Source organism: Xylocopa sonorina, chromosome 1 (assembly GCF_050948175.1).
Source record: "Xylocopa sonorina isolate GNS202 chromosome 1, iyXylSono1_principal, whole genome shotgun sequence".
Classification (NCBI taxonomy): Eukaryota; Metazoa; Arthropoda; class Insecta; order Hymenoptera; family Apidae; genus Xylocopa; species Xylocopa sonorina.
Window position 1 is genome coordinate 8,731,989 of NC_135193.1, and position 24,009 is coordinate 8,755,997.

A 24,009-nucleotide genomic window follows, 5' to 3' on the forward strand; every position below is an offset into this window, starting at 1 on the left:
ATTACTAATGATTAGTACCTGAAGGTATAATTGACTCCAGATAAAAGAAGGTATCCTTAGGTATTGTCATACAATAGTATTAGATATAAGACATGAAGACTTCAGATGAAATGTTGTTTTACTGGTAGATAAATAGTATAAACATAACGTCGTCAAAATGTGAAAAGTTTGAAATTATGTGTTGTAATGTACAGTAACAGTGAGTACAAATTACTCGTATCTTTTCTTCTCTGAGGTCTTTATGAATTAAGATATTTTAGAGAGGCTTGGTAAAGAGTATTAGAAACAACAAGTTTGATAGAAACTATGATTATTAGACCCTTTTACAAAGAATCAATTTTAGAAAAAACCTATTCACACAAAATCCTCTTTTATACTTCGCGATATCTACAAGAACAGAATCATTGCATCACATTGCAACCTTGCATCGATGAAAAATATCTACAATTTTTTAATTGCATATGGTCGTTAATTATATAATAATATACATTTTTGTGATGACTTTACAGTATAAACGAAACAGTTTAAAGAGCCTGATTACATGACAGAAGTATCTTTTTTTTTTCTTTTTTTGTTAAGCACCAGGGTTTTTGAATCTAGCCTGGTCCATGGCACGAACATTTTATATATTTTCCATTTTTTTAAGAGAGATCTCGAATTAACTCTCCGGTAACGTAACGACGTATATGGCTAACATAATTGAGGGGACGATGAAACAAGGGTCCAAAATATTTCATTTTAAATTTCCATAGGTACAAAATCAGAAGTTGCAATTTCTCTACGTAGCTTTAAATGTGTTTTTGATTAAAGCACTTTGGCACGAACAAACTGCTTTTGTATTTGTTTACTCGTAAATACCATATTTTCCTGACGAATACAAAGTTTTTTTCTTTTGTTTTGTTTTACTGCAAAATGCAGTAGACAAATTGTATATCTGCTCATAATTTATCCAAAAAGAGTTTGATTTACATTTTTTGTATCTGTTATCTTCTTTTCTTACAAAACACGGTGTAAAACAATTGCAATGCTTTTGAACAATCTTACTTCTTATATCACAGGAAAGCACCAGAGTGCAATTCTAAGCTTCATGCAAATGAAAAAAAGAGGGGAAAAAGCAAGCTTGTGCTGCCAAAAGCTGAAGAGATACCTGTTCTTTTGTCCTCTTGGATTTTTTTTTACTATTATCTCTACGGTACAAATTAATTTCTATGAAGAAAAGAAAATTCGTAATAGTTTTTGTTATATTATATTGATTAAATTAGGGCAACTTGTTTTTACGACCGTATCCGTACGTCAGTAGTAGAGATTCGTTTATACGTTGCAATAAATAAATAATTAAATAATTTTTTAGTAATGGTGAGAGATCCGCTTAAGTTTTCTCTTAACTTGGATTTCTTTTCTTTACGTAGCATCGTCTCGCATTCTACAATATCTATAATATTACACACGATACTTTTTTTTTGTTTTAAACTGTACGCCATAGTTATCGTAATGATTAAAGTTTATATCGCTATAAACAGTCAGATCCCCGAAACTTGTAGAGAATCATGTAAACGTCATTTGTCTTTTGTGACCACGTTATAATCAATCAATGCCTTGAATTCATTTGATGACTTGTTCTTTAACTTTCCATAGTTTTTAATTAGATGCAATACCAATGATCACATTCAAGGCATTTTCGTTAATGACCGGTAGTAAAAGTGCGTTCGTTTATCTGTTTTTGTTTCTCCAACGTTCTACACGATGTTCCATTCCTCGCACTTTTTTGATAACTATAAATATCATATAATCTATGTACAATTTTTGTTTAAATAACGCCTCTTCTCCATTAGCAAAATATCAGCACCAGGGAGTCCAGAAAACTCTTTACGCGGGAAATGTTCAGAATGCCGACCCTTTAGTGCGTTCACTTGCAGAAGCCGAGGACGTAGGGAGGATGTATCATCGGGATTGGGATGCATCCTCCTTTTTGTGAATATCCGCGTGCATCAAAGCGGGCTCTAGTTGTCGCGTTGGTACCCCGGGTCCAGGTCCTGCCCTATGATGCATATGTAAATTGCTCAAAGGGCCAGGACTCGGATCCTTGCTTCTCAAAGAATTTACAGGTGGCGGTGGATAACCGGCGTAGAGTTTAGCTCTTTCCTCCTCCTCTGCTCGAAACGCAGCGGCAGCCATCAATGGATTATAGCGCAGCTGTTGCAATGGATCGTAACGGTAATCCCTGAATGGATCTCCAGGCCAAGGACCTCCTGGTTGACCAGCAGGCGCGGATGGTGGTGGAAAGTGTTGCATCGGATGCGCACCCAAACCAGGTAGCATGCTTCGCGGCATAGAATGCGGCGCAGGCATACCATGCGGGTGCCTTGTGAGGTATGGATGAGGATGAGGATGATGATACCTTGTATCAGGCAGTGGACTTGGACCGGGACCTCCTCCAGATGCTACTCCAGGGCCAGGACCCGGTGGCCTTGGAAGCATCACAACCTCGTCGTCTTTGCTTCGTGGTTCCTCCTTAACGCGCACTTCGCCGGTATCTATGGGCGCAGATCCGTTCCTTAAAGGTGATCGATCTCGACTTACAACCACGTGTTGCCGATTTTGATGAAGTAACCTCTCGCGTTCCATCTCGCGTCTCTCCATGTCTCGACGTTCCTTGTCTCTCCTTTCCCGTTCCCGTTCGGCAGCCTCTTGTTGTTTCCGTTTCTCTTCCTTTTCGCGTTCACGTCTCTCCCTTTCACGTTGTTCCTCTCTTTCTCTCTCTTTCTCGCGTCTCACGCGCTCGCGCTCCCGCTCCCGCTCACGTTCGCGTTCACGTTCACGCTCACGTTCTCGTTCGCGTTCGCGTTCCCGTTCCCGTTCTTCTAACTCGGCACGCCTATCGATCGCGGGTGGTTCCGGTTTTAGGCTCCACGATACCGCTGTGGTTGGTGGGAATGCAGTAGAGGCTCGCTGTAATCTAAAAAAAAAAGTAAGTAATTTATGATGTACTAATTTTTTTTTTGTAGGTGAAAAAAATGAATAGCAGACATACCCTCTCCATGGATCGTGTACGGAACCTAGCCCACCCAACGGTGGCATTTCTCTCGATGGAGGAAAACCAGAAAGACCAGGGAAATTGGGATTCGGTGCGCCAAACGTTGATGGGTATCTTCCGAATGGTGACATTCCTGTTCCTAAAAGTGGTAAAATGAAAAGGTATATACTCTACTCTATTTAACAGTAAATATTTACCGAGTAATTGTGAAATTGTTCTACATATAAATTTTTGTTAGCAAACTCATATATAATTTATTGAAACATTACCTAAATGCGACGCTGGTGTAGATAGGAAACCAACAGGATGAGGCGGGGGTGGTGCAGGATGTGCTGGCGGCATATTGGTGGGAAATGGTGGCGCCATAGGAGGTGCTCCTATTCCGAGACCACTTCCTGGCCCGCCTGGGTAAAGATGACCCGGTGGTCTTAACAATTCTGTTTTGGTGTTAACAACGTTTCCCGCCTTTGCCTCCGCTTGTTGCTTCTGTTGATGATGATAAATTTCCCAAGCGATGCGTACATGCATCGCGTTCCATTTTCCACTCTTCTATAATTAAACATAGAAGTTATAATGAAATATACCGATTAAATGATAAATCTTGTAATTTGTAGTCATTATGAAAATTACCTTTGGTGCAAACGATGTTAAGTGATTGGGAGGTACAAAAGGTGTTGAAGGTGGACCAATTCCAGGGTGTAAGAGACCAGCGTTAAAGCCAGAGTAACTAGAAAGATTTAGGTTCCCGCGAAAAAATGGGGATTCGACACCTCCTAATTTCGGTATGTCCTTGAACTATGAGAATACAATTATTCGTGGATACGAGCTCAAAATAAGAAATATTGTCACAATAAGGGATATAATAAAATGTATGACGTACTATAGGAGGTGGAAACAACGTTGTTGCAGCAGTTGGTGGAAGCAAAGGTGTTGTATGTTGATGTACGTGAGTGTGCTGATGTTGATGGTGGTGCATCTCCGTTCTAAGATATGGAGGCGGTCCCAAATTGCCAACTCCGACACCGACGTTTCTGTCTTGGGATGCCAAGAATCTATTGTCAAGCTCTCGCCTTAACAGGTCTGCCTGACCTGCGACATGAGTCACCCCTTGTTTCGGTTAGTGTCTCATTCGTTTCGAACTTTTATTTTACCTTTTCTTTTTTTCTCCTTCCTCTCCTTTCTCTTTCCCCCTCTTCCCCCCTCCCCCCTCTCCATCTCTCACTGAATTACAAACAAAATTAAAATATAGTTTATAAACTTACTTGTTTGAAAAAGTGACTCGGCTGAGAACGGATTGGGATTGGTCGTTGGCGGTGGTAATGAAGGCAGTGACGTATGTGGACTGGAACTGGACACGGGAGGTGGTAGCGGTGCCGCGAACATTGGCGGCGGAAACGTGTGCATGCCGAGTGGTACTGGTGGAGGAGTTGGCCTTGGAACTGATGTTGCGGTTGCCGGAGACAGTTGCGAAGTTGTGCTGCTACTGTAAGTTACATGCGAAAGTATATAAGAAATCATCGCAACTAGACTAATGAAAGATAGCGAAATTGTATTTTTGAAATAGTTTTTAATTGTATTCGTACCCAATCCATCCCTGTGGTTTGGTGTAAGCAGGTAGACTAGAATTGGCTGGAGAAGATGTGTTTGGCACACTTACAGGCGTTATGCTACCTCGACTTAGGCTACTGACGTTGCTGCTAGAATATGTAATGTTATTATAAAATTTTTGTTTTAAGTAAGTAGTAAAAGTAGGTGATTACGAGATTATACCTATAACTATCCCTTTCCCGATTCGGGCTATGTCCACGGGGCGAATTGTTGTTCCTTCCAGTCAAACTACAGGCTACCATGTCTCTGTGGGCAATGGTGTTAGCCGTGGTGACTGTGTTAGTTATCGTAGACACGCATGTCGTGGTGGCAGCGCTGAGAGGAGTATTGTGGTTCGTGGTATTGTTTCCTATAGTCTGTTGTTTACTTATGTTAGTACAGGGGGAAGCTCTGCTTCCTCTCTAAAAATAACAATTGTCAGGATTAGTGCGTAAATCGAGTAGAACAAAATATTTTATTACATATGGGGAGATAAGTGTATTAAAAGTACGAACGCAATTAAATTAATTACGAGACAATAGTATTCTCTTTTTTATATGCACAACGTGACTTTCTTCATGTTTTTATTGCACATATTGTGTTGCATATAAATACATATATAAAAGTAAGACTTACCACTTCTGCTCGTGAAGATGCAGAATGGGAGGGAGACGGAACTGCGGGTGGAAGGTACGGACTGTGATTTAGGGCAGTGTATGGTGTATAAAGAGGTGGATAAGACGGTTGGGTTTGAGGATAAGCAGCCATTGGTATCGATGGTGAATAGGTAGTAGTTGTAGCTCCGTTTGATGGTGCTGCTGGAGTAACACCTAAACTGGCTACTGCAGGACTAGTTGTATGACTTGACGAAACGAGGGGTACATTGGGTGGATGTAACGCAGGTATTGTAGTGTGAGGCTGTTGGGACAGGGAAGGAGGTGGCAGAGCAGGAGAAGCTGGCCGCTGTTGCGGAGCTATTGCACGTGGGTTTGCTGCCAGTGGACTAGTCATCTGAAAATACATATCATGGTGTATACATTACATTCGTAGAAACTAAACGATAGAATGACAAACGTTTACTTACAGGTGGCTGGGATATGTGAGGGGGTAGAGTAGGACTGGGAGGACTTGGCGCTGTTGGAACTGGTGCAGACGCAGGCACAGGAGGTGGTATAGGTGCCGGAGCATCCGTTGCTGGGTTGGAAATTTGTCCACCTGTGTCTGGAGGTGAACCTCCTGCCCCGTTTGCTGGAGGTAAAACGTGTGGTGAAGATGATGGCAATTCGTCTGCAAAATAAGGTATTGATTTTAGACAGTTATATGTAAAGCAAGTTGACATTACTGATTTCAAGATTACATACATTTACGTGCAAGGGGTGGTGGGGTAGAAGATTCAAAGAGTATCGATTCAGCATCCGAGCCCTAAAATAGAAAATAGTTTTTAATAAATGATTGTGTCGCATGCACCATACTTATAATATGGCTATTTACCTTATCGTCTTCTCCTTCACTATCACACTACAATGAGAAAACAAGAGGTAGTTATTATAACAGCCTTGATTGTATGGTAACAACATTTTTATTTCTTTAATTCTGATACTTACGATATAACCTTTACCCGAACTGCAATGACTGCTTGCCTGTGAAAGAAGTAAAAATTGCACAAAGGTGAGAATTGATCGATGATAGTTTTATTCAGTATTATGATTACCACTACAATAGAACATAATTGATTTATTACAGTATTACTTACATCGCTGAGGTGGTCCCTGGAACTGTCTGCGTCCTGGCAATCCCTAGGTATACCAGGGCCATGCAATTGTTCAGATGCTCTACCACTATCGTCACTTGTACCTGCATCTAGGCCCTGTAAAATATTCACAACACATCTTGTGGTAAGTTCTTTCAATATATTACGTTAAATTATGTAAAATAATATATAATATCCTAAAAATTACCTGGTTAATCGTAGAAGGTGTCAGTATGGAATTGTGTGTATAATGGTTGTGCTTGAAATGGTTTTTGATGTGATGCTCGTTGTGTCTATTATTTTGTCCAGTATCCACCTTTGGTTTTTCTTCCACTATTGATAATAATGTATGCAATTTTTTGACATTATTTTTTCCAGCTAGCTTTATTGCACTCTGGAATCATAAAAGTGTGTACATTAATTTTTGCATAATGAAAAAACATTTTAAATATTTGTTCAATGTACTTTGTACTTTATACATTGTTTGAGAAAATTTATTCTTTATTTTCAAATATCCTCTTTTTACATATATATGTAAAAAGAGGAAGTTAAAAAAAAATAAAAAAAAGGAATGGTAGTTTCATTTTTAATGTAACTGATTACTTCATTATAGAAAATATATTCTTTTGAATACAAGATTACATTCTAAGAGTACAATCATTATTTACATGAAACTAAGGATGCTGTTGCAAGCAGGTATCGCGATGAACGTAACATAATCCTTAAGATAGCTACTGTACAATCGCTAACTCCACGAGAGGCAAATTAAAATAATCAAATTTCATTCCTTAGGATCCTTCGTTGTATCCAAGAAGACAGGCGAGATCGGTGTATGCATCGGTCGGTTTCGCTTGCATTCAACACGTATAAAATTCGATCGACCAGCGAAGAGATTATGCTCAACACGTATGGTAAACACACGACGGTTTCTGGCACACACAGATTCTCGCACCGGTGGGGGAAAAAATGATCGGATAATCTATATTTCAATCACTATAAAAATCACGTTCACGAATCACGAAGCGCTAGGCGAAAATTTTTCTGACACGGTGGTGCGCGCACAGTAGAAAAACCCGTATGAGAACGCCTTTCCGTCGGGTGCCTTTAAACCGCGATGTCAGTGCACATTTCTGAACGGGTGGCGCTCTGCCCCCTTCTCTTCTCGCTTTTTTTCTCTCTCAGTTTGCCCTGTGTGTGCACGACTAAATACCGTTATCGTAATGAACGTGGTTTCCCCGTCCTTCTTCAACGACGGAATAACCCGACGGACGGTGCGTACGTGATAGGCCGATTTCGTTCAAATTCGCAGTCTCTAAGACAGACGGGCGTTTGCAAAGATGACAGCAGGATTCACAAGCAGCACCGTGTCTCGTGTGCGCGATGCAGCACACGAATAGTGGGGAGAATGAAAGAGGCAGCGAGCGGAGTAGTGATGAAGGGAGCGAGGAAGAGGGGCCGGGATCGAGTAGAAAGTGGGGGATGAAAAGAGAGGTAGAGGGGGCCGATGAGGAAGGCAGAGAGGAAGAGCGAGGAAGAAAGAGAAGACATTGACCGAACGAGCAGCCGCGCGACAAGGCCTCCTTTGCCGTGCCAGGCCAGCTGGAAGGAACGAAGCCCGAACCCTGACTTCTCTTTCTCGTCTCTGGATATTACTTTCCTTTTCCAATAACCGTATACATATATATATATACACACACATACACACACACACACACACATATATATATACATATATACACTTCACGTTCTTCTCGTCTTTCTCTGACCCTCTCTTTCTCTCGCTCTGCTACGGTTGGCTACCAAAGAAACGATGGGAAAAAGCCACTAGAGCTCGCGGTGTAAAAAACTACCACCTAGTAAAAGCCATACTCCACCTGCGCACGTGTGCCAACTGCGGAGTGAAACCCCCTAGACGTGTACCGCGGTTAGATTACATGCCTCTCGCAGCTAAGACGAATTAATTGAATAAACCTCCAACTTGTAATCATGCATAAAAAAACGATGGTACACAACTGTGGCGTAACAATTGAGGTATATTTTTTTATTCTGGTTAATCGTTACCTAGGGAAAGAAGTTAAATACTTAGTTTTGCAAGGGAATTTAGATGTTATATTCTTCATTACCTCGTACACGTACATATCTTGAGAAAAAAATGTTCCGCGAATACTTAAAATGGCGTATTTCACATATCGATCAACTATTATCGCTTTCTTTTGTAACATGATTGCGATGATTGTTTCGCTTGATAAACATAATTTTTATTTAATAGGGGGAGAAAGAAGAAATTCTTTGCAAGAATTGCAAACAAGTGGACGGAGAATAATTATGAAAAAGTTCGTTCTTTTATATTCCATTGGTATGGAATGAAATTCTCAGGTAAGTTTCGAGTTCGTATTTGAATCGAAAATTCTTGGTTCACAGGAGATAAAGAACTGTTTGGCAGTCCGGGAGGTGAGGTTCCTCGACACGGGACGGGTAAAGGAAGGTCGTTCCCGGACGTGCGGACGTTCCACCGGTCGGCTACTCCGCGCTTTGGCTAGCCGGCTACTAAACTCGTCCGTACAACGTTGCCACGTCTATTCGTTCTCTGTTGACGCGATCGGACTCTAATTCAGCTACTACTCGCAGTTTGCGTATACTCCGTTGCGACGTTAATGCTCTGAGTGCGTATGCACATTTCGATTCGAACGAGTCGATGCCTCCGAATAAGTTGTTTTCTCGTCATCGATCGTTTTGATGCAACATTTTGATTCATCTGCATGTTACACTTAATAGACGTAAACGGAGAATGATAAAATATCAATAAAAAATCTGTTTCTTATCATTTCATAAAGTAAAAAATATTCCTGCCGGTGTAAAATAGATATTGCATGTTGACGTCTATGAAGTGAGATTATATACTTCAAATTGAACATGGCTACATACAAAATTCAAACCGCGTAATTTAAGAAATAACTTTTACTTATGAATTCTAGGCAATAACTATTTGCAAGCTTAGATTCATATCGGGAATATAATTTACTAATTATTTTAGGTAACAATTATTGGTTTTTGAATGAACATTATGGCGCATTTCAATAAAACGTTTGCGCGGGAAATGTTACTTCAAAGCAGTTCGATATATCAAACAGTGGCCATTACATTTGATAACAATGTTTCTTTTCTGGCGGGCATCACTAGCGCTGAAATTAAGCATTCTCCGTTCTCGTTTGTAACAAGCGGATAATAACAGTCATTCGAACATCTGTTTGACGAAAATTTCGGCTGCTTGCCAGTACCAAATTGACGTACTGAACGTGAAACGATGCTGGCCGTTGTCCAAAAATTATCCGAAAGTAAACATGTATCATGGTGGCATTGTTTATGTTCACAGTTACCGATACTCGCGACGACTTTTCACGATTTCGACTTGCTGATTTCATCAAAGTACGAACAAATCCCTGTATAACGAACTTTTGATGTTAAAAAAACTAAAAATTCGTAAAGCTATGCGAATACTTAAAAGTATATTTTTGCCATCTTTTGTAGGTGTATCGTGAAGCGTAACCACATCGATCAAGGTACGGGAACGTAAGTAATTCTTCACAGGAGAGAGACCTTTCATCGCGGATCACATATTTTATCACTGGTAAGCGAAATGAAAATCAAACGGAATATGGTGACGAAAAAAATCTACAGTCACCTTGCAAAGTTGAATGCAACATTCAGTACCTCTGTCTACGTTTCGTTCAAGTTGGTGGAAGAAAGCTGAGAAGACTGAAGAGAGAGAGGACGATGGACGGTGTCCGGAAAAAAAAGAAGCGAAGGAACTGGGAGCAGTAAAAAGATTTACAGTGATGTAAATACAGCGATAAAGCGACCATCGTTCGGTTACGGTGCAAGATTATTTTCAGACGTAAATATTTCTCAACGATTTACATAGTTCACGTCTTTTCCGTTCGTCTAACACGTTCTGCACGCAACTTTCGAAGGAACGCGTAATTCAGATGATTTGAGAATAAGTGCCGCCATTATCCTGGCGTGCAACGTTTATTACCGATAATACTATCTGCGATCGCTTCCGCGTGAAAATAATTATAGTTTAGCCGGATTTTTAGAAGACGAAACGAAAAATATAACAGAAATGATCAGCATTAATTTTTTTATAAAGCAGTAACCTCGTCTCAATTTTCATCCTCAAATATTGTCAATACAGAATCGAACGTTCGTTCTGGCTAAGTATTTCTAATTTTTCTCCTGTTTTTCATACGGCTTCCTATCTTCTTCTTTTCCATCTTTGTTTCTTTTCCAGAAATTCGTGCGATGGACTTATCATAGCTTCACAGAGATGTAGGACAAGCAAGCTGCACGTCAAGCCATGTATAATCGCATCCACTCAATCATACGTTTTTCTTTTCTTTTCTCGAGGTATGAAATTGTAGATATTGATTACGTTTTGCGTTGGGGTTTTTAATTCGATTCCGACGACGATCAACAAGACCGATTAATCCGAGACACGGCCGAGGGATCTGAAAGGAAAGCGCTTGCCTTCTTCCGTGTTCAAATTATAACGAGGAGAACTGGGTCAGCTCGTCATGCAGGTGCACGACCGTATTTCGTCCACCATCGATACACATCCCTTTTGTCGTTTCCGTATCGATTCGCGGCCGCATACGAACACCTTATAATATGATTTCCCTTTGAGTTCTTCGTTCCGTAGCTCTTCCCAAGAAATATATAACGCAGCCGTTGTAAAAAATGTTTATTCCAGGAAGTAACGAAGGTAGTACCCGTAACAGAAGTATTTATCGTAATTGAAAATCATTTGATGTTAGGTGTTGCAGGGCTGCCGCTACACAAATAGTAAATTTTACACTGTTTAACGAGCAATTTGAACCGCTTCGAAATTAATCTATCAAGCGTGTATCTGAAAATGAACGAACCGAGATTGAGCAAGATAAAAATGTAATGCAAATCTTCACGCTGCGCCGGGCAGCGTTTTATTTAATTAAGGGCATTATCGCTCGGCCGTGTCTCGTATTGACGTTTAAATTTACCAAAAAGCGGCACGGACATGCGAGAAATACATATAGACATATATATGTGGCGCGATACGTGGCAGAGTATTTTCCTGTTTATTATTAAAATATTCCGCCTCGTTACGTGATTGCTGATATGAGATCGTGATGCATCCTGTAATTCAGTACACGATAGAAATTATATTCGTCGCTAATCGAATGAATTATATATTGCCTTCGAGTATTCCATTTAATTACTGTAAATCGAGCGACGTAAAATAGTCTGAAGTGCATAGTATGTCCGTGATTAAACGAACATCCCGTATTCCCGTACCCCTGGCGCTATACTTTTTCCCATCGAGCATTTAATATCGATCTATGCGTCGGTTCGATTATAGAAAATTTGCGCCTATCGATTCTGCAGCCGCAATTCGATCGCGCCTAACCTAACCTCCGCGAGGTGCGCGTTCGTTCCATTAAAACAAATAAGCCACTGCGAGTCATGTAACGTTAACAAAATAATTCAAGAAAAGAAACCGAAAGACGGAAAATCGCATTACGCGAATAATATTCGTTGCGTCCACACCGTACATATAAAATGTGAGGTACGCGCATGTGGAAACAATTGTTTCGCGGCAGTGTCAAGGTAATGATGGTCTCGTCGTACAGTTATAAACGCGAGAAAAATTGCGTGAGCACGAGGCAACAAGAAAAAAAATGCAAGAGAGAAAGAAATATAAAGAGAGAAAGAGAGAGAAATGGCCAAGGGCAGAGAAGGAAAAAAGAGGGAAAAAATAGGTCGCGAGTTGGGTTTCACTCGGTTGATATCTGTCCCGTGCGCGGCCATCGCGTCGTCGAAATTCGCTGGTCGATTTTCTGCCGGTGATGAATACAGGGTGCTCCGCGATCAAACCGACAAACTTCGTCAGCACATTTGGTAGGTCATTCGGCACAAAAGATGTTACATAAATAATGGATAGATCCAGCTCCGCTATTGAGACATGAACCGATATACCCGTACATATCGTTATAACATTGGTGGATACATATATTACATTATCTTTATCTCTTTTTAGTAGTTAATCAAGTTCAACTATCTACATGGAATGCAATATGCATATCTTTGCAATAATCAAGCAGCAAAAGTGAGTAGAAATTAAAAGTAGCTTTAGTATTAGTTTTCACTATTTATAGTTCACTTATATAAATGCTTCATAACTCGAAAATGGCGATAAATTGATTTACGGTGTCTAGAATATCTTTTACTATTTGGAATAACATTTATATATATGTGTCGTAGGTGATATTTTGATCACAAAACGCCCTGTACGTCCACGAGAAAAGAGCGGTGTGGAGAGTCTGAGTATTACTCGTTGAACTCTCTCTGTTGACGAATCACGTGGCGGAATTCAGGTATCTCCGTTGGCACCGGCGGCCAGAGCTGATTTATTGAGTAGCGTGGCGTTGCTGACCTCACTCTCGGTACGGCTAACGACACTAAAGAGAGCTCTTGGTAATCTGCCGAATGCCAACGATATCTACCCCAAGTCGAAATTATATGCCCGTGCAACGAACTTGGCTCATTCAGACGCCGAATTTATCTCTCTTTCGCTGTTTCTGTCTTCCTTCTCCTTGCTCTGGAGTCTTTTTGATTTATTACAACCTCGTGGCTTCTTTCGTTACGCCGATCATTAAACTGCTGAGTGCCGTGATAGACGATTTCTCGTTCGAAAGTTAACCGAATACTTCGCCTCGGATACATACGGTTATTTGGCGTTGAGTAGATTAACAGTGTCGCTTGAAGTGATTACAAAAATTTTCGAGGCACTCGTTGTAGCAGTAGCCGCCGGGAGTATATACTTTAAGTTTCGAGCGAACGATGAAGTCATATTAAGTGATTCTCCGACCACTTTGATCAGCGAACAAACATATGCCCCCACTTGACCCTTTTTTTCAATTTCAAATTATTTTTCCAGGGATCATCAGCGTGCGTAACAGTTTACGACAAGTGATTCACTATAAATCAACCGTACCCGGTGTCGCATTTGGGCCGTACGTGATACACCGGGCATTATTTGTAAATGATCCTTACGGTAGCTATAGTTATACCGGCTGACTTCGCCTAAAGAATTATTGGAGCACAAAAATGGACTATAAGTTGGAAATAAGGTCAAGTAGGATACACCACTTACAGAGAGCGGTACTCATATATTACAATATACGTTCTACATTGTAGACTATACGATACATAGTACCTGTGTCCAGGAAAAAGAGCACCCCGAATCTGGTGCGACACAGTAACACGTTTCGTTTTTCTATCTCACGAGCAGAATAGCCGTTGATTATACTATCTGGGGTATCAACACGCTTCTAATCACTGTTCACACACGTGTACCCACACACGATGCCTATCGTTTTCAATTACGTTCTCTTAATTGATGGATCCCGATGCTGTCAATAAAATGAAAAAGAGGAGTTACAAAACAAGGAATTCATATTCCTGCCGTGGATTTCGCTCACTCGACGGATAAATAATGAGATCATCGCGGAATTAATGCGACCGATGAACTTGGCTCACTGTAACCGAACACCCTGCGCGCAGTGCCACGTACGTATTCACAGCGACAAAGACACATGGTACCCGTGTGTGTACAATTGTGCTCTCGTGTGAAAAGACGGTTCTTACGTAATGAGCTCGGCGAGCTCAACGTGACACTGACCTCACTCTAAATCCATAAGTGGCCGTTAATTATCGAGTGGCGACGATTTCAACGATTTCACCCGACGGAGGGTGAACCCGCTATAGAGAAGGGTGAGAGACGAGGGATGGCGGGGAAGAGCCGATACATAGAGTGGCCCGCTAATCAATCCGCTCGGATATCGCAATATGTGGGATACGCTCGGTTGATTCTGAACAGGACGAGTTTACCCTAACGTAATTAATGTCCGTCGTACAATTTGACGCGTAACGACAAATTCGATCGATGTCGCTATTCAAGTCGAGAGGGAAAGGGATAGTGAAGAAGAGGAGAGAAGACTTATTCATGGTTGTATGGACGATCGACGAAGTTGTGGCGACATGCAGCACGTTTTTAGCCGAATCAATTATAAATAAATGTCCTCCTTTTAAGAGCGTCATGTATTTTCAGATTCCATTCACCCATCGCGTTCTCCTCTCTTATGAACCAGATGAGCCGTTCGTTCCTACACGACGATCTAGGTGAATTGCAATCAAGTGATCATCAAGACGCCCATACTGAAGCTGATTAACGTTTAATTGGTAAGTTGTAGATAGAGTACGATACGAATGCGTGCGTTGCAACGCCTTTTTCGAATGTCACAGCAGATTATAGGCTGTTGAAAATAATTAGTCGAGTAAACGGCGCTTGAATTGTACTCTAAAATCTCTGGCACTCGAAATATTTTGTACCAAGCATTAATTTCAGTCGAAGTAAGATGTACGTTCTAATGGAACAAAGAATATTCTCGCATAGTCCGATAAATCAAACATATAGACGAGGCAAGTGAGAAAGAGACTGAATACACACGTTCATTTCAGGAGAGCGAGCCGCATCATCATCACCAGGCGTACAGACGAGTGGATCATTTTTCATTTATACGCGTCGGATAATGTGTATCATTGAATATGTCACTAATTGCTCCCCGGGAGGAGGAGCATTTTTCGCGGAGATAAATTAAACGGTCGCGGTGCGCGGACAAGATAATTAAGTATTACAGTACGGTGTTACGTATGTGATAATAATCTCGCCACATGTCGACACTCTCTTCTTGACCCGACCCGTCGTTCATTCTCTCTGGTCGCTTCTCTTTCCAGCCGCAGTGCCCGAAGAATGTAAGGACACGACAGGTCAGCCTCCAGCGAAAAGAGAGGGAAGGGGAGAGAACACGTCGGATAAGAAAGAATCTGTGGTAAGGACAATCACCCGGGAGAGGTCGAACGTTCTCCGTGTCGCGGGACGACGAAAAAGTCCAAAAGGATTTCCCTCCGAGCAACGCGGCGTGGAACTCGGAAAAGAAAATCACCGGCGCGTGCATTCTTCGAGTAAAAACGTTGATCCCAAGGATTTTTCGGTACTATGCGACGCGCGTCCCAACTGAATCTCCGAGCTGTGCGCTTTTGTACTTGTGTGCTGGAGGAACACGGATGATTTCACACGCTCCAAGTAAATAATCCCAGAATCTCGTACATAGTACAACAGTTACTACTTTACTACTATTTTAGACGTTTCAGATAATGAAATATACGCTTCAGTGTTTTAGGAATCCTTTGAAATAATTTGATTAACTTTCCTGAACTTGCTTGAAACAGGGTGCAGAAATGGAGTAGCGAGCGGCGGGTGAAGTATCAAGGAAAACATGAGCGATATGACGGACGCGTTCCGTTTCGTCCCGTGGCAAAGCGTTGGTAATAGAGCATTAAAAAGGGTCTGCTTTTTATTCCCATGGCTTTTCATAATTAGTCGTCGTCTGCCGGAACAGCGATGAATATCTTCTATCCCCACTAATTGTTTGACACCGAATCAACATCCTACCGTGGCGTTTACATTTCAAATCGTCTTATTCGCGACTCCCGAGCACAGATAACAAGGTAACCAGTAACGCGAGCAACGGGTCTTGATAATTCACTTACTGCCAGGTAACAATTTCTCACATTTAATTAGCGAGAAGAATTCGGTTCTATTCGTAAGACAAAAATGAAAATGAAGATTGAGAAAAAAGGTATGCGTTATGTGCATTGTTTCATTTGTGTATATATATACATAATATATACAATGTATAGATATATACATAAACATGTATACATATACCATGTTACAGGCAGATAGGATTGATAAGCAAAGATCTGGCATTTCCTGCTGTAAACGTTGCGCTCAGCTTAGGTACAGCTGTTTGTGCACCGTCCAGAAGCTCAGGTTGGATGGCGAACCCGTTTAGGCACGAGGGAGACCGGTTTAAGCGGTTTACATCGTGGCTACTTTCTCCATGACAATAACAATGCATTTTGTGCTCCGATAATGCACGAAATGGACGAGTAAATAACAAGTATGACTCGAATGTCTTCCGCCTTTTTTTCTTTTCATCTCTCTTTCTCCTCCAGGACGTGCGACAGTGCGATCACGAACCGGATTTATAGCTACGAATTACGATGACCAAATACGCAAGGGGAAAGGCACGCGGTTTCTTGTCGATCTTAACTGGAATTCAATTTTTCAAGTGAAGATAGGAAACAAATAGCTCGGAGGTAATTAAGCAATTTACCCAATCAAACGAGACGATTATATCACAGAGGATTACGCTTTCGCGCGAATATATGCCCATTTCCTTCGTAAATCATCCGAGTGTGCGAGCCTGTTATTCCCATCGTTGTATCTCCACAATGGAGCGAGGTAAAATTAACGGAAGCGGCAAATACTACACGAAGAATTCCTCAGGCGTTATCGCATCAGCCGCGCGAACTAATAATAAAGCGATCAACTGGTAAGGGTCAAGCGTATGATAATTTCAGCGAGTGTAATTACAATACACAATGAGATGTTTGTAGTCACATTTCCCGGTTCGAATCGTATAAAACGTGCAAAGAAAAACTGTGAACTGTAAAAACTTGTAAAAACTGTTGATTTTTCGATATATATATATATATATATATATATATAGATTGCGATTGTTAATTATTCTGTGCTGTTGATACTAATTATATGTTTGTTTCGCTACTCTAATGGAACGTGCAAATATCATGCGTCCAATGCGCATTATTACGAAACAAACGAATGAGTAATAAACGAGCAAACGACGAGAGCGAATGATAAATATTAGTGATTCATGTTTACAAGCAATAAGATAGAGTGACACTCTTTCATTCCTTGTATCTCTCTGTTTTCGCAGGTAGAGAAGAAATTTCCTTGCTTGGGAGGGAGACAAAAGGTTCGAGCTATTTGAAAAACCATCGACGGTATTGTACCCTGTACATAGTTCAGGGATATGACCGACAGACCGTCTTCGAGATCCCCGTCTAAGCCCCCATTTATGGGACAACAATATACTGAATAACGTGAAAAATAGACTTGGGTAAATCGATGGTAATTTGCATGAGGAACCGGGACACAACTAAACTGACGCTATTGTTTCTGCGATTCCGTATGTGATGTTGGCTTAACCGCTGGTTCACAATTTTCCCGCTAAAAGCTGGTATTTCCGCAGAGGCCTGCCTTTCTCATTTAAAAGAGACCGATCGAACGATGAATCGTTTGGGAATTCATTCATTTTCATCAATGATAATAAGACACTGCAAGATACTATGTAAGTACTGCATTTAAAACATATCGTTTGCATATGATAAACAGTTTATGAAAAGTTACATTTCCAATAACGTTGGAGATATCTCGGTATTTTTCTTCAAATAATACAGTCTAGCTTGTGAAAAAAATTTCAGGTACCAATACATGAAACATCGCCTTGTTCACGTTACGCATCCTACGTGCATTATACTAATTATCTACTCGTCTGACACAAAGTGCAAACAGTTTCCGAACAAAGCAGTGGCAGAGAAACCGCCTATCTAATTCTAAAAAACCGCAAGACAAATATTTGATGAAAGAACAATTAACAGAGTGTCGTAACTTTTTAGCAACGTGATATATCGTGATTCAAGTGGATTGATAAACTCCTGAATGGAAAGGTACTTATTTCAACATGTTGCAGGCTAACATATTTCCGTTATAAAACGGTGAGCAAAAAACAAAAGAGAAAGAAAATAACATCGCTTTTTGTTTCCGATATTAAAAACAGTTAGTTACACTTATACGTATTTTAGCTTTTGCTGATATAGTCGAAGGTATGCGAATAAGTGGTGTTCGCGATGAAATCAACAGAAAGCATACATACAAGTCAACAATTTCTGTTCAAACGATAATTTATATCCCGAACGATTTGCGGTATCGTTTCGTTTCACATTTAGACGGAACCACGATAGGCCCTGTTTTCAATTTGCACGAAGCAAAACGGACAAGACAATGATAGCGAACCGCGGCTAGGTGACTTTGTTGTGTTGCTCTTATCTATTGGTGAAAATTATAGCTCGTTATCGAAGACGAGCGTGTCAGTTAGCCTCGTATCGCGTGTGTATGGTAAAAATAACGATTAGCGATTGCGTCCGCGATAAATCATGATAAAAGGTACTCGTCGGAACGGGTAAGAGTTTTCGTTGCCCCGTACGCTTGCAGCGTACAACGCCGTCGATTCTTTTTCTTTTCGGCTCGCGTCGGACGAAGATAATAAATTCGATTTATACTCGCTTCGATTTACACCGATAAGGTTCCGCGTAATTAAAGCGTACTATTTCGAAATGATCGGGATCGGCGCACACCGGCCTTTTCCGTTATAGTCGAACTCGTTTTCGAATGGAGTTCATGCTTCGACGGCTCGTCTACCATTCGCCATTAAAGTGCACGTACGCTTAAAATAATTTGTGGAATCACCTATTCGAGCGAGACAAATTGTATTTCGAAAGCATTCACTTCGTGCCAGACTAAATGGTGGGTCGAAATCAAAATATTTTTATGCTTGATTTAATTCCAGTGTAGAATGTGTACGTTTTGGGATTGTTTTCAGTGATGTAGCATTAGTTCTCTTTTTCAAATAGAGCTATTCAATGCACGGATCTTATCCTTGCTTATATTTACTCCGTGCGACGATAAGATTTGCGATCTAAAGTTTGTCTTCAAAAATATCCTTTTCTTTTACTTTTTCACAGATGAATCGGCCCTTGTGTTTGCTCTGAAACTGCTTTCGAAAGTAGCGCGCGTTACAATATTCCCCAGAAATGCGCACTGCTCAAATTAACAGTATAATCTAAAAACATTCATCGAAACATCAGATTACGCATAGAAGTTGGAACAGCTGATACGTTAAATGAGAATATCGTTTATCGTACTTCGCAACAGTTTCTATGAACAAGAGTAACACTCGATGGATCTTAGTCGGTGAATCTATAACTATCCCTAGTCTTGAATTACTGTATCCATTTTTAAGCTTGAATGCTTCTTTCACTTTTCTGGATCGATCCGAAACACGATTCTCTAATTATTTTCCGCGGTACACGGTCTTTTGACGAAAATTGCACCGTGGACGTGTGTATCTCGTAACGTCAGATATTAAACCACAACATTGGCTCTCGTGTTACCTCCGCGAAGTATTCTATCGTCAAGATGTAAATTTATGTCGATGCTAAGAAAAGGGAAGGGGCACCGCGAGCGACCTTACCAATGTTCTACATTGTCATTATCATCGAGCACTTAAACAAATTTATCACCTTAAAACATAAACTAGACTCCCGGGGATTTGTATAAAGTATACGATTAACACACTCGCTATCGGGAAACAAGAAGCCTCGTTTTGCGACACATGTGCACACGAAAATTTCAACAAATTTGAAATATCTTTACATCACTAAAATACCACAATCTATATAAAGAGCTTATATGAACAAGAACCCGATGCAAATGCATTAAGAATGTACAATCACCGTAAAATGTATCACTCGGCTGTGTTGTACGGAACAATTAGAGGATCTAAAAAAAAATGAACCAAGCATTCAAATATTACTTCAAGTACAGGCTGTGTTAACGTCGGCTAAAGTCGTTGCTACAATTTAACGGCTAGTAAAATTCGAAGGTAGAATAGCTCCTTACGGCGCATCGTTATGGGTTTTAATTTTTACTTTTTTTTTTCAGGAGCAAAAGTAAGCAACGCAGAGCGGAGAGCTGAAACGTTCATATAATTAATCCCGTCGAATCAACGTAGCAAAGTTAAACGCTCAACACTTTAATTGCACGAGTTGGCAATTTGCTCTAATTGGTTTTTATTACTCTTTTCGAGTAATATTTTCTGGCTCGTCGAACAACGTCTGTACCGTGCTCGATAAAAGGTGGGTGCAATGAAATTTTAGAATACCCCCTCCGGCATTGAATATTGCGAGAAAATTCTAGCCTCTTTACTTGAGCACATTTTCGGCAGCGCCGGGGAACGAGGTTGAAAAAAGGTGATCCCTCTGCGTTTCGACTGTACACCGCAGCCGTTACGGTGAAAAGAACAGTTGTTGGCCGAGCCAAGGCACGGGTGAATGGAAGCTATAAAACGAAGGAAAAAGGCGCAAACGAACAAACTACAAATTGCTCTAGCGGCCAGCCAGTCTCTTAAACGTCCCTGGTGAGTAAACAAAAATAATCCTATAATTATATATCCAGAAAGGAAGTTGCAAGCTGGTAAAAAAAAACAAAAGAGAGCTGTTGGAATTAATGTTCAACGACATTAATAGCCTCTGTCGTATCTCCTGCACGTAACACGGTATAAAAATGTTGCTTGGCACGAGCGTGGTACAAGAGCGGAGGGGGAAAGAAAAAAAAAAGGAAAAAGAGAGGAAAAGAAAAAAATGAAAACGGCACTCCGCGCGATGAGTCTCGAGCAAGGTTCGCGTAGGTCCGCACGCGCGCACGCAAGAAACATGACGACCGTCAACGAACCACGCCGCTGTAGTAAATCTGTGACATAGGTAGACGCGAGCATAGCACTGGTTGACACGCGATGTCGAGTTAAAGAAAAAGGAGGAAGCAATGAAAAAGAGGCGAACGCGAGGGACGAAAAGTTAGGTTAAGTTTTAAAGTCTGCAAAAACACAGAATTACAAAGCGAAGATAAAAATGGCTGTTCGAGTCATAGGGATAAACACGAAGGTAAAAAAGAAAAAAGGAAACTTAAGAGTATCATTGTACCGTTCTCACCTCGAGTTCTTCGTAGGTGCGGAAGGCGAGTATAGCAAAGCCATCGATAATGTCCTCCTCGAAGGGTGGTTCCTTCTGGTTGGCAGCCGCGAGGGAAGACTTCTTACGAGGCCTCGGGGGTCGCGGTGGTCTGGGCGGTCGCGAATGGCTGTCACGAGGATGACCGGTCCTGGGGAGTCCGAGGCCAAGACCGGCAGCGGGGTCCTCGTCCTCGCCGCTGTGGCTATCCTCCTCGTCGTTCGGCCGTTGCCTCGTCTGTTGCTGCTGTTGTTGCTGTTGCTGCTGCTTCGCGGTGGCCAGGCTCTCCCTCTGCGCCAACATACGCTGGGCTCGTTCTCGTCTCCGGTTCCTTTGATTCCGTTGTTTCGCCTCGATCTCCATCTCGAGGCTGGACGTCCTGTTCCCGAACGAGGGGCCGTGTTGTCGCGCCGCCCGTTACGAGGCCTCCGGTCGTCACCACCTCACGATCGAGGTGAGCTCACTGCTCAGATTCAGGTTCCTCGGTTCGGAAGAACCCGTGGGAATAGAGAGGACCACGATCCGGGGACGGACCACGATGAACGCGTGAACGAGGACGTGAACGATGACAGGCGTCGTATCGCGGTGTCGTCGAGCATTCTACTACGTTGTCGTCTTTGGTGCTTCCTTTACCGTGAGAGGAGACGTGGAGAAAGACGGCGGGATGGGAAAACAGAGAAAATGAGAATAAATGAATAGGAGAGACAGATGGAGCGAGGGGAGAGAAAGGGGGGGCGACGAGGGGGGAGTACGGGCAGGCTGTGGAGAGAGCGCGAGTAAGAAGCACACACTGCCTTTCGGATATATACACACTCGCGAGCAAGAGACGGGACGTTTACCGACGGGACAGACGCATCTATAACGTCGAGGGCTCCTATATATTCCTCTCTTCTCGTTATTCCAGGAATATCAGCGAGTTCTATAAAGGAAAGTTAACGGAGGATCTCTCGCTAGGAAGGACGAAGTTCAAGCGGTCACAGCGGTGTCACATCGATCGCGCTACCGAGGAAGAGGAGAGAGTCCGGTGCGTGGTGAGGAGGCACGCGAAACACGCACGTACAGGGCGGACAGACGGAGAGCGACACACGAACAGAGATACACTTGGGCACAAACGGCACACTATCATCGGCGAACACACTGCGCGCGATTAAAACACAGAATCACAGGCACGCTCGTATCGCTCCAACAGTATTCCAATATATCGGCCATTCGAGTCGTTTCTTTTTCGCCGTAATCACGGTCATCATCATTATCATCGTCGTCATCGGCATCATCATCATCATTATCGTTGTCGTCATCATCATCATCATAATAATCATCCTTCTCTTTCTTTTCTTTCTCCTCTTCCTCCACGTCGTCGTCGAGGACGACGACGTCCACCACCAGCACCAGTAACACTGCCGGCTTTCGCGAGTTGTCTCGACGTGCTCGGCCAACGAAACTGCTCGTCTTGACGCTAAACTGACACGTATTATCGTTCCTCGACGGTGCCTCCACGAGTAGTTGCCGTGGCTAGATGCACCCTGCGAGGGCACGAAGTACACCGATTGTTTGGAATGGCGGATCGAACGGGCACGCACGGTTGCCGCATCGTGTGGTAAAAATGGCCGCGACCTGCCCACACCGTGCTCGCGGTCTTGCACCTCTCTAACGTAGTCGTCACGGGACGATGACGCGTATCCCGCACTGCCACCGGTACATCCTCGATTCTTAGCCACGGACACGAGCTAGGGAAACCGAGCAACCTAGCACACGCCCCGAATTACGCGTGGACGACGCGATCCTCTCCTGTATGCGCTGCTGTTCTTGCTGCTGCTCCTAGCACGGCTATGCATTTCTGTCATCCGTCTATCTCTATTTCTTTTCCACTCTTGCCTTCTCTGCTCTTTCTCGCTTACTCCTATTACACCTTCTGCTCCCTCCGTCTCCGTTCTGCTTCGACCAACTACTTCTCTCTTAATACAACGACGACCGAGAACATGGCGTACCTATGCTTCGAAGACGGACATACGAACAGAGGTACGTTCGATGTGTTCCCTTGCCTGGGATCGTGCCTCTTACGCTACTGTATTCCCCTCTCTTTCGCCTTCTTTCGCCTAGGTATTTTCGTTTTACCACTAGATCGTGTGGCATGCAGCACCACCTATACGATTTGAAGATAGTCCTTTATTCCGTAGTGCGCTCGCGCCCCATTAGTTGGCGCCATGTGTCGCGAGCTATCCTCATCGGCGGGTAAAAGTATCGTTGGCAAAAATTTCGATATGAAACGCAGTGATTTACAAGTTCGTTGATCCTTCGAATTCTTCGGGCAGTAAAGAATGAGCCGTGGAAATGGTTAACTGGAACTTGTTCGAGGAGGCATACTACGGCAGTAACAGTAATAATAACGATCGATAATCGATTGCCATTTTCTTTCACTGTTAACAAGTTTCTACAGCACTATCCCCAAATACGAATCTCCAACAACAAAGAAATTAGAACAGCCATTGCAAATCTTCAACCGCTCGATACGCGCTTTCACGCGATTTCTATCGGGCAGACAATCGCCTTAACGTCGTACCAGGAAAAGGTCCAGGTCTTTTCTTCTACTTTCACTATTTCACCGTGTTATACCCGAAATCTGTTAGATAACGTGTTTTATTTGATCGGTAACGTAAGTGAATGAAATTTCCTTATTTTTTTTCAGCTGCAAAGCGGTATCGTTGATCTCCATCGGTAAATGCAATTCTCCTTTCACAACGATATCATAACTACATCTTAAAGGAAGGAAGGGAAGCAGGAATTCTCGTTTGTGGAAAAACTCATAGCCAGATCGACGTATTAGGCC

The 24,009-nt window shown here is 42.2% G+C and overlaps 1 protein-coding gene and 4 long non-coding RNA genes across 13 annotated transcripts; 4 read left to right on the forward strand and 1 right to left on the reverse strand.

Annotated features, from left to right (window-relative positions):
- Positions 1–293: 293 nt before the first annotated feature.
- Positions 294–21,843, reverse strand: Tay (tay bridge kinase). Of its 5 annotated transcripts, none has more exons than XM_076900984.1 (16): positions 21,165–21,843; positions 6,580–6,765; positions 6,375–6,488; positions 6,226–6,261; positions 6,113–6,139; positions 5,983–6,043; positions 5,706–5,908; positions 5,258–5,632; positions 4,805–5,043; positions 4,618–4,728; positions 4,297–4,517; positions 3,915–4,123; positions 3,665–3,829; positions 3,304–3,583; positions 3,032–3,173; positions 294–2,956 (listed from the first exon to the last, which is right to left on the reverse strand). In XM_076900984.1, exons 1-16 carry the CDS (start codon positions 21,543–21,545, stop codon positions 1,942–1,944), a joined length of 3,765 nt encoding a protein of 1,254 aa, XP_076757099.1. In that variant the 5' UTR covers positions 21,546–21,843; the 3' UTR covers positions 294–1,941. The 5 variants fall into 5 exon arrangements, with proteins under 5 accessions (XP_076757099.1, XP_076757071.1, XP_076757091.1 ...); XM_076900956.1 differs by having other exon boundaries at positions 3,915–4,141; XM_076900976.1 differs by having other exon boundaries at positions 3,915–4,069; positions 4,618–4,731.
- LOC143427136 (uncharacterized) lies at positions 7,352–9,121 on the forward strand. Its single transcript, XR_013102258.1, has 2 exons — positions 7,352–7,642; positions 8,793–9,121. It is a non-coding gene; the product is annotated as an uncharacterized LOC143427136 (long non-coding RNA).
- On the forward strand, positions 10,165–14,643 carry LOC143427140 (uncharacterized). Its single transcript, XR_013102262.1, has 3 exons — positions 10,165–10,266; positions 10,663–10,778; positions 13,345–14,643. It is a non-coding gene; the product is annotated as an uncharacterized LOC143427140 (long non-coding RNA).
- On the forward strand, positions 14,894–16,050 carry LOC143427122 (uncharacterized). 3 transcript variants are annotated; one of them, XR_013102251.1, is made up of 3 exons: positions 14,894–15,105; positions 15,210–15,552; positions 15,699–16,050. It is a non-coding gene; the product is annotated as an uncharacterized LOC143427122 (long non-coding RNA). The 3 variants fall into 3 exon arrangements; XR_013102253.1 differs by lacking the exon at positions 15,699–16,050 and having other exon boundaries at positions 14,894–15,117; positions 15,210–15,572; XR_013102252.1 differs by lacking the exon at positions 15,699–16,050 and having other exon boundaries at positions 15,210–15,572.
- Positions 16,168–17,580, forward strand: LOC143427148 (uncharacterized). 3 transcript variants are annotated; one of them, XR_013102269.1, is made up of 3 exons: positions 16,168–16,432; positions 16,488–16,867; positions 17,273–17,580. It is a non-coding gene; the product is annotated as an uncharacterized LOC143427148 (long non-coding RNA). The 3 variants fall into 3 exon arrangements; XR_013102272.1 differs by having other exon boundaries at positions 16,168–16,421; XR_013102268.1 differs by having other exon boundaries at positions 16,168–16,867.
- Positions 21,844–24,009: the final 2,166 nt, after the last annotated feature.